At 27.8% G+C, this 10838-nt stretch overlaps 1 protein-coding gene across 4 annotated transcripts; it reads right to left on the reverse strand.

Annotated features, from left to right (window-relative positions):
- Positions 1–6412: 6412 nt before the first annotated feature.
- LOC105110484 (ABSCISIC ACID-INSENSITIVE 5-like protein 2) lies at positions 6413–10182 on the reverse strand. 4 transcript variants are annotated; one of them, XM_011005550.1, is made up of 6 exons: positions 9991–10181; positions 8809–9500; positions 8636–8707; positions 8384–8385; positions 7379–7397; positions 6413–6992 (listed from the first exon to the last, which is right to left on the reverse strand). In XM_011005550.1, exons 2-6 carry the CDS (start codon positions 9463–9465, stop codon positions 6912–6914), a joined length of 831 nt encoding a protein of 276 aa, XP_011003852.1. In that variant the 5' UTR covers positions 9466–9500; positions 9991–10181; the 3' UTR covers positions 6413–6911. The 4 variants fall into 4 exon arrangements, with proteins under 4 accessions (XP_011003852.1, XP_011003853.1, XP_011003851.1 ...); XM_011005551.1 differs by lacking the exon at positions 7379–7397 and adding an exon at positions 7151–7169 and having other exon boundaries at positions 8809–10182; XM_011005549.1 differs by having other exon boundaries at positions 8809–10181.
- Positions 10183–10838: the final 656 nt, after the last annotated feature.

Below are 10838 nucleotides of genomic sequence, written 5' to 3' on the forward strand. Positions count from 1 at the left end.
CCTTTCAATTTCAGTACTTAAACTCATTAATCAATCCTTTCATTTATGTAATAGGCCTACATTTAATATGAACATTTACCATAAATTAAAGGTATCTTATATTATTAGATATGTTATTATAAAATATGTTTTAGTTAAGGAGTTATTAATACTTCAAGTGCAAAATAATGATATAAAACCTTGATAAAATTGCACTTTTAAGTACTAATCAAAGTATAAGTGGAAGTTATCGACTTACATATTCTACATGAATTCTATGTTAAACAATAAGACATTTATGACAACAATTATTATCAATATTTTGTAAGGATTCCATATCCTTTATTGAATGTATATTGTGACAAGAAAGCTTGTGATTCTTTTATTGTTAATTTTTTTTTATAGGACTTTCTTATTCAAAAGGAAGATAATAAAAAGTTATTTAAAGGAATCTATGCTTGAAGAGGAAACAAAGTGGCAACAACTTCTACTCCAAAATAAGAAAGTAAGGAGTGACAAGTTTTTCTTATTTTTAAGGACAATAGTGATAACAACAAGGATTTATATAAAGCTTTGTTTTCATATTTATTTTGTTTTATTTTCTTCTTCTCTCACAACAATAAAAATAATTTATTCTTATAAGTTCTTTTTTTTTTGTTATAACTTCTATTTGGGTTATCTAATAGGGCTAACAACCTTGCCATTGTTTCTAACGGGCTTACTTCATACTAGGCTTAGGTTTGATTAATTAGCTAAGGCCAAAGGTTTGTTTGAGTTTGATTAATTAGTTCTTAACTGCGGTCTAAGGCTTCTTTGGGTCCATATATTTTGGTTTATTAATAAAAGCTTGTTTGAACTTTAATTAATAAGTAGTTCTCAATTGTAGCTTAAGACTTGTTTAAGCCTATATATTTGGGTTTATTAGTATTGGCCTAGAGCTTATTTGGGTCCATATATTTGGGTTTATTAGTATAGATTTTGGGTTAGTTTTGTAAATGAATCAATTTAATCCATAAAGGTAGATCCATTAGAGTTTTTATTTTCAAGAGTATAAATACTCTTTTCAATGACAAAATATTAGGACTTTATAATACTATTTCTGATGAATTTATTTAGATTGTATGAGAAAGATTCTTGTATTTTTTTATTCTTTAACAAACTAAATTGACTTATTGAAGATTAATTGTCTTTATGGTATCTTTCTTTTATGAATTGATATTCATAGGGTGAAGATTCTTATTCCATTAGTGATGGTGTCTTGAGACAAGTTTATATTATGTCACACTTTTATTAGAATTATTTAGGTTTTCTAGAATTCATTATCAATCTTATTGTAAGTTTTATGACCACGTAATCACAATGTTAGCATCATAACCTCACCCTTAAGGCTTTCTTTTGTTCCACTCAAGGGGGAAAATGTAATATAATTTATCAATCCACAATACACTATGTCTACTGCTATAGTAAAAAAACCCATGCCATATATTTCTTACTAATATAATTTCCTAAATATGCCTTTTCTCCTCTCTTCTCCTTTCTTCTCACCATAGTTTTAAAACTCGATTCAATAGTTAATCTAAAATAAGATTTTAGTTATGCCTTAAGAGAGTTAACTTGGGCTAACAATAAAAAAAATATTTAAAAAAAGAATAAAAAATCAAAACTAAATCATTTTGTTCAAAAAAATTAACATGTAGATGGTTGGGTTTCGACCGAATTAAATTCGAGTTGATCGGGTCACCGAGTCTATCCAGGTTTTTTTCCTTTTCTTTCTCTTTAAACTAGACCATTCTAGGTTTAGGGATGACTAAATTCTGAGTCAACTTGTCGAGTCAATCTAGATTTTGAAACAATGCATCTCTTAGTTTTTTTATGAATCAATTTTTATATAATAATATGATAAACAAATATACTAAAAAAATCAAGCATCAACCCAATATTAATATGTTTTTCTAAGATCACAATAACCCATACAAAAATAAATTAAAATAAATAATGAAGTCCAATTCATAATAATTGTGTTTTTTTCAAAATTATTTTTTTATTTAATAATATGATAAAAAAATAAAAAATCGTAAAATGGAGCATCATCTCCATGCCGTGATGTTTTTTTAAGGTTATAATAACCTTATATAAAAAAACAAAATAAATAATAAAATTTAATTTTTAATAAATTAAATATTAAAATATGCAAATTAAAACAGAAAAGAAAAGAAAACATGTTATTGTTTCAATCAACAAGAAGCGAGAAGGAGAACAACGATTTCCCCCTCAACTGGTTCATGTTAATTCAATGATTTTATAAATTATATTTTTAACACCATTAAATTACTCTTTGTATCAATTAGTAAGATATTTATATGACATTGTTTTTTTTAGTAAAATCATAGATATTTTAAATGAAATATTTAATATTTAAGTAGGTACCACTTAATTAAAAAGCTTTTAATTTTCCTAGAAAAAATTGAGTTTGAAATTATTTATTTAATGTTAACATTAAATGAGCTTTTCATTTAATATCAAAATAATTTTGTTCGCCTGCATCCACACATAATTTGTACAATTTTGTATAAACTTTAGTAAATGTTTTCTATTTTGATATTAAGCCAAGGATTAAGTTGTGAGTTAGGAGAGAAGTCATTGCATCTTTTTAACGAACTTTCAAAAATATAAGTGTTTGGTAAAAGATTTGTTTTTATTATATTATATATTCAATAAAAGCAAAATGAATTTTATTACTTATAATCAATTTAAGGCAGTGTTTTATGTAGGGTAAATTAAAATAATTTTTTTGAGGTATTCGGAAATTATAAAAACCATTCAAAAGTTTGTAAATTAGACAAAAATCTTCTCTATGTTCAAAAAAATATTGTAAAACCTTATTTTGAGCTCTGTTGGATCCAAAATACGCTTAATTGTCATTCAAGAAGAAATAATTAAATTAAAAATCATGGTTTTCATAAAATAAAAAAAAATCACAAAACTTATGATTTTTTCATTATCATGGAAAAGGCATTTTTTGAGGATTTTTGAAGTATAAAATTGCCAAAAAAAAAATCCATAAAATTTATGGTTTTACATAAAATTGCCTAGTAGGCTTTTTAAAGCAGTAAAATGTGAAAAACCCAATTTTATAGTGGCATGTAAAAACATATTGTGAGGCTCTAAAATATGCTTAAAGTTTCCCGTTAGGTTTTTTAAAGTACAAAAATATGAAAAATGCAATTTTATAAGAAATTATAGTTTTTGCATTGATGTATAAAAACATGTCATGATAATATAAATTAATAAGTATCATTAAAAAATTTACTAGAGATAACAATTGAACAAAGTCTCCAACTAAAAGGATCCCAAAGAAATTAGAAATTAATTGAGTTGATTTACAATAAACTTCTTTTAGATATTATATGAATTATAAAATTTTAAAGATTTGAAAAAAACTCTGTGATAAAGAAATTTTCACATAAAACCTTTTTTTATGCAAAATGCCCTTTGACAAAAAAACTAAGTATGCATTTTTCTATTCATTGTAATAGGTTAATTACTATTTTACCATTGGAAAAAAAAAAAAAAAGGCAACAGGCCTAGCTTTTAGGGTTATATTATCTTTTCACCATGAAATAAATATCTTTAACATAATACATGAGAGAATATATTTGTTATTTTCTTTTTTAATACATAGTGCAATTACAAATTTAGCCTTGGAAAAAATAGTTTTAAAGCTTTTAACTTAGGGATATTTTTGTTCTTTTATTTTTTTGAAGCATTTAATTTGACATGCTTGTAGACAAAAACAATACAACTCTTTTATAAAAAAATATTAGTCATTTTTATATTAGATGTGTTATAGATTTGAAGGTTACTTGAGAGTATTATTATAATAATAATATATTAGAGTGTAGATGTCTCTTATATTGTTTAGACAGCACTTGTGAAGTCATCGGACTATCATATACCACCTTCTAAAATAAGATTTGATGTATGTACCTAATGTGTTACTAGTTTACCATCAAAGACTATTTTCTTCTCTTATTCTTCTCTCGATCTTCCTTCATCTTTATTTTTTTTTGTTGTTGTTTCTTTTGGCTTTTGCAAGTTTTTTTATTGATATTTTTTCACTAGTTTTTTTTTCCAACATTTTATTAGTTTAGAATTAAGTTTATTTATTTAAGCCCGATATAAGATTTCACGGATTATGAGTTTTAAAGGTTAGATCATGTTTAAAAAATTTGCTTGAGTTTATTTTTTTATTTTCTTTTTTTGCAAGGTGTTGTTTTTTTATTTGTTTTTTGGTTTGATATTTTTTATGGTCTACCAACCATTATTTTTCAATTTCATCTTGTGCCATTTTTTAGTCCATGAATGATCCATTAAATTATAAATGTTTTTTAATTTCACACCAATAATTTTTTTATCTTTCAAATTTGATCATTCCTTTAATTGCTATTTATTTTATTTGTCTTCATTTTAATTTATTTTTTTAAATTCCATTCTTCTTGGGTTTTGTCCTATTAAGTTTTATCCCCATTTTATCTTTTCTCTTTTATTTTTGTAATTTTTTTAATAATATTTTTTTCATCAATTTCATAATTTAAAATTAAATTTGTTGATAATTGAGTATTTTAATTTAATACAGGTCCATGATTTAGAAATTAGATGAGATTTATAGAGTTTGTTTAGGTTTTTTTTATATATGATATTTTTTTAATTTTTATCTCTTTTTTTTCGGTTTGTTTTGTAATATTTTTTTGGTTTTTCTTTTGCTAAGTGGGACTCTATAATTTTTTTTAAAATTAACCCCTTGTTATTTTTTAATTTATGAACAATCTATCAAAATATAAATCTTTTTTAATTTTGCCTCATATAATGTTTTAATATTTCAAATTTGGTCCATATTTTGTTAATTGCTATTTATTTCGTCTATGATCATTTTAATTTTTTATTCAAATTTCATCATCACTATGTTTTTTTTTGCATGTTTTTTTATTGATATTTTCCACCGATTTTATCTTTAAAAATTAAATTAGCTGAAAACTGAGTTTTTGATTGAACCCGAATATATAATTTCATAGGTTATCAGTTTTAGAAATTAGATCAAGTTTAAGAGATTTACCCGAGTTTGCATTTTTTTTTTAAGCTAGTGTTCTCTAATTTTTTAATCTTTTTTTTGGCATTTTGTTTTTATTTTTATTTTTTGTGATTTTACTCAATTGGGTTAGATCTCTATAGTTTTTTTCTTTCAATTTCACTCATACCAATTTTTAATTCATAAATAATCTATTAAATTATAGATATATATTTTAATTCCATCCCCTATGATTTTTAAATCTTTCAAATTTGATATTCATTTTTTCAATCTCAATCGTAATTTATTAATTTATTTGTAATTATTTTATGTATTTTTTTCAAATTTCTTATCCTTTCACTTTTTTCTATTAAATTTTATCCTCATTTCTTTTGTTGCTATTTTTTTTTCTTTTGAATTTTTTTATTTTATTTTTACAACTACATCATTTAAAATTAAATTTGTTAATGATTGGGCTTCTTGATTAAACTAAAGTTCAAGATTTCATGGGTTGTGAGTTTTAGAAATTAGACTAGGTTTAAGAGTTTCGTTTAGGTTTGCTATTTTTTTTCTTTTTTTAACCTATTTTCCTCTTATTTTATATCCTATTTTCTTGGGTTTTGTTTTCCTATTTTTTTATGATTTTATTCTATTGGGTTAGCCCTTTATGATTTTTTTTAATTTCACCCCTACTATTTTTCGATCGATAAATATCCTATCAAATTATAATTATTTTTTAATTTCACCCCCAATGATTTTTTAATCTTTCAAATTTGATATTCATTCTTTTAATTGCTATTTATTTTTTGACTAATTTTTAATTGTTTTTCAAATTTCTTCGTCCTTAGATTTTGTTTTTCATATTTTATCCTCATTCTTCTTGTTGCTTTTTTTTTTTTTTTTTTTACTTTTGAAAGTCTTTTTATTTAGTATATTTTCAATGATTTTATTTTTTAAAATTGAATTGGTTGAGAGTTAAATTTTTTTATTTAATCTAAATTCATGATTTAATTAAGCTGGAAGTTTTAGATATTAGATCAAGTTTAAGAGATTTGCTTATATTTTTTGCTTGAGTTTTTTTTTTTTAATTTTTTTTTAGTTTTTGTTTTTTTTTAAAATAGCTTACATTTTATGAGATTAGCATCAAATTATTTGATAATTTAAATAAACTCAGGTCTTATTTTTTTATTAGTTTTTTCATTGTTGTTGTATTTTTATTTTTATATTATTTAAGTTACCAATTAAACAAATAACTTGAATTTTTTTATCTGGAAAAAAAAAAACACTGCAGGCAACAAATCTAGTAGTCACTATATTACCAAACAAATACAAAATTTACCCTTTTGCTAACTGCTTAACAATCCCTTGTCCAAAAGACTGGCAGACCCACCAAACATGGTTGGCCTCCATCTGCTATTGACATTGGATCCCGGAAGAGAAAAACCCTCACCATCTATTCCAAAGCACTCTGAGCATGACATGAATCTCCATGCATTATACATTAGTGATGTCTTATACTAATCTGATATCCATGTCATGTCTTGAGCTAATCTCATAATCATTTAACAACCTAACACACGGGTCGGACACAATTCTTTCTAAAGTTTCATTTTCTAGCAACACAAACCGGAGCCTGGGCATGTGAAGCTATAAACATAGCACATTTAGTGCTGTATAAAATACCAAGATAGTCCTGAATGTACATAGAGTGAAAGCTAATGGCGGGCAAGGTGGAACCATAACAGTAGTGCCAGAGGTGATGCAAAGCAGCCTTGTGATAAATTCCCACAGCATTTTACACATAAACCCAAGAGGCTAGCACTAACACTCGATGAGCTACAAAACTCTCACACAGAGAGATATGATGTCAGAAAGAAGTAGAACTTGTTCTTCTAAGCTGATATTTTTGTTCAGCTGATGGTTCAATTGGAAACTTCTTCTCAAATTCCTACAAACAAAGAAACACAAATGGAAAGAGAGAAACATCAGGATGCCAAACGTTTTGGAGAACAAAACCATTTACTCACTCATTCAACTTAGACAGAGCTACCCTAGATCAGCCTATGATGCCACAATTCATAAACAAAGAAAAGAAAATTTGACTACTTTAATCCACTTCCAGGTTCTTACACCAACAAAGAAAATGTTTAGTAAAAGAGTCAAAAGCTAATATTTGAGTGATATTCGACTTGTGGAGCAAAGAAAAGAAAATTTGACTACTTTAATCCACTTCCAGGTTCTTACACCAACAAAGAAAATGTTTAGTAAAAGAGTCAAAAGCTAATATTTGAGTGATATTCGACTTGTGGAGCAAAGAAAAGAAAATTTGACTACTTTAATCCACTTCCAGGTTCTTACACCAACAAAGAAAATGTTTAGTAAAAGAGTCAAAAGCTAATATTTGAGTGATATTCGACTTGTGGAGTAAGATTTGTATATACTCCTCAACTCAAATACTTTGAATCACACTATTTGCTAGAACATTTTATGTACTCTAGTTGGCATTATAAATTACAGCATCTTATAAAGCTAAAACTTGCCATCAACAGAAAACAGGATTCTGCCCCAAAAGTGAATATTCTACACGCATGCAAGAAGTCCCATGAAAGTATTATTTAATTAGTGCTCTACCTGGTTGATTACATTATTCAGCCAAATGAAAAATGTGTAGCAAAGTATAACCACGTCCCTCAACCAGTTGGGAGATCTAAAAAACGACCAGTCAAACTCCAATTCCCACAAAACCAGCACAGCTTGTTGGGGTTGAGTTCAGGGCCTGTGGACAGTGACTTAACTGGGATGTAATTGAGGGAAAAGCAGGCTTAAATCAGATCTACTTCTAGGTTTTATGGTAGAAGATTAATCGTGTATAATGAGTGAACAAAAGCACAATCTAAGCATCACACCGAAACCTACAGTTCTCAGGAGTCACACCTAAGATAGATTAGAATGATCAACAATCTTGAGAAGCATATTTTTTGGATTTTTTTTTTAAATTATCATAGCATTTAACTACCAACAGTGATGTCTCCCTTGATCGAATAAATCTCAAGGAGCATAAGCCAGAATTTTAAAAAATCATCATACCATTTAACTAACAAAAGTGACATCACTCATTCTCTCACTGTGTGTGAAAAACATTGGATGTGCTATGCAATTTTTTTGGTCAAATGGGCCAATATAAGAAAACAAGATTTTTTGCCATGATTAACACAACAAGAAACACCGGAAACATTGTGTAGAATTAGAAGGACCATCACCCAACAACATGCAGCTTCTCAGGTTACATCTAGTAATGGCATAAGTATGGTGTTTACTGTCAAATTACATAAGCCTAACTCCTAACAGTTAAGATCAAATATCCTCACTAGCTAGTCCTCTCTACTGAGAGAATCTCCATTAAAATAGTTCAGAATACATATTGATCTGAACTGCCCCAAAACACAAATTAAAAGTTTGAAACACTAGCTCTAATTTGGCGCAGGCGTCTGATCATTTGGCCATTTCTTATCATATTCCCTCTAGCAATGGTTGACATGTGTTAATAGAAAAAGAAAAGGCAAACTGATAAAAATGAAACATCCTTCCTACCTTCTCTTTCTTGAGCTTTATATTCTCCTCCCCTAAATGTGAAATCTTGCTCACCAGCTCGTTATGATAGGCCTGCATGTTTGCAAATTCAGTTTTAAGGACACGAGGAAGCAAAAAGATGGCTACAGTAAAGAAAAACTCCAAAGACACATGGAAGATGTTTGAAAGCCTACCTGTTTTCTAGCTCGTGAACGGGCAGCAGATTCCCTGTTCTTGATTTTTCTCTTGAGCTTCCTCTCAATACTCTTCTCAAATGCATCTGGGGTATACCTTTTCCGTCCTGATGTCGTGGTATCAGATAATGTGCCTGTTGACGGGGATGATGAACGGACCATTTTTTGTGAAAAACTTTGTGGGGTAACTGCATCAACAGTAGCTAAATCCAAGGAAGGGCTTATAGTTGCCTTGGCAAAAAGTCCTGCCTGTACCAAGAAATCCTCCAAAGTCATTTCACCAAGAGTCTGCACTCTTTCCTGAACTTTCATCTCCTCACCAAACCTCTTCTTCTGCCCTTGTTGAATCTCTTTCCAGACTTGATCCACTGTCTTCCCACTCAATGCCCTGGCCAATGTGAGACTAGCCTGATGTTGGAAAGAAGATATTGAGGTACTTTCACTATCCATCCCCACGGATTGATTAGCTTCAGTGCTCCATACATTTTTAAGAAGCTCGTCGAGGTTCATGCTACACAAGGGCTTCCCTAAATTTCCTAATTGGTTTTCAACTTCATTGAGAGTGAGGTTATACCACGAGTTTTGCCTCGTCAACTGATACGGCTGTAGATGAGACTGCTGGCTATTTCTTTGAGATGCCATTGTTTGAACACCCATTCACCACCAAACTCTTAACCCCTAACCACGTTTTGCTTTAGAAACGAACAAGATATCAGGGCTCATCTCCACAATAAAAATAAAAGGGAAGCAAAACCCGATATCACTAAACAACTCCCCAAAACCCTAAAACACTTGTTATCTTAATATCTTCCATTTTTCCATCTAGAAAGTTATCTCATTTCCCATCTTAAAAAAATCAACAATACTAATGAATCTACAAAGCTCACCCATAAAACCTAGCAATTCAAAAACCCATTTTGTATTCGTTCTTAAACCTCAAAACTTTAAGAGAAGCCCAGAATTTATATATATAAACAAAATCCACAAAAATATAAAATTCTATTAGAAATTTTCATTTTCATAATTTTTCCCTCCTTTTCTCGCTAACCAAACAAGGGTTTGAAATCCCTCTACAGGACAACCAATCACTCATATCAATTATAAAATCAATCGACAATGTAAGGAATAAAAATTAAGAAAATGAGTAAATAAATAAATTAATGACAATAATGATAATGATACCTCGAGTTAAAGGATTTAGAACTTCACAAGATCTGGCTGGCACTTTGAATCAGAGAAACAGAGGACCCAGCCAAAAAGGACAAAAACAAAAAGAATTTTTTTTCAGTTGTTGTCGCGTCAGACTTTTCGATTATATACTCAACCTAGACCTGTGGGCGTTTGCCACTTGGGCTCGTAACCATTTTTTCGACATTCGACCTTCCTGCCCGAACCTTATTGGGCTTAACATATCGCGCGTCATATTAATTTTCTGGAACTTGATAAAAATATAAAGATATTATTACCTATTTTCTAAAAGAAAAAAACTTAAATCATGAACTCAAAATTTAATTTATATTAAATGATATTTTTTTTTTAAATATTAAAAATATGATATATTAAATCTATTTTTTTAATATTAAAATATGAGCATATTGGATCAATTAATAACAACTATAATTAATATATTGAATTAACCTGAAATAAAATTATAATATCATGATAATCATATAAAAAATAAAAATCATATTGAAAAAATTTATGAAGTCTAAATCCTAATCAATTTAATACTAAATAAAAAAAAATTTAAAAATTAATTTTTTAAAAGATAATGATAATAGTGTGATTTGTCAAATAAAAAAAAAGTAGAATAAGTTAATATATGTAAAACTATCAAACTAGTTAACCGAATCATAAGAATAGTACAAACCCAAAAAAAGCAAATGAAAAAAGATTACAAAGAATTAATCCAGTCAACTTAAAATAAAAGTATAATCTTATAGAAAAAAATAAAAAAAATCAATTATATTAAATGAAGAAATTAAATTAAAAAAACAACAAAAAAAACTCTAGTCAATCCAGGTTAATCC

Source organism: Populus euphratica, unplaced genomic scaffold, assembly GCF_000495115.2.
Source record: "Populus euphratica unplaced genomic scaffold, PopEup_1.0 scaffold359.1, whole genome shotgun sequence".
NCBI classification, from domain to species: Eukaryota; Viridiplantae; Streptophyta; class Magnoliopsida; order Malpighiales; family Salicaceae; genus Populus; species Populus euphratica.

Bases quoted from the DNA above. Each gene is read 5' to 3' on its own strand.
- LOC105110484 (XM_011005551.1), bottom strand. From the start codon at position 9,465: ATGGGTGTTCAAACAATGGCATCTCAAAGAAATAGCCAGCAGTCTCAT. The intron at 8,708-8,808 runs GTAGGCTTTCAA...GCAAACATGCAG, and splicing joins GTTCACGAGCTAGAAAACAG to GCCTATCATAACGAGCTGGT.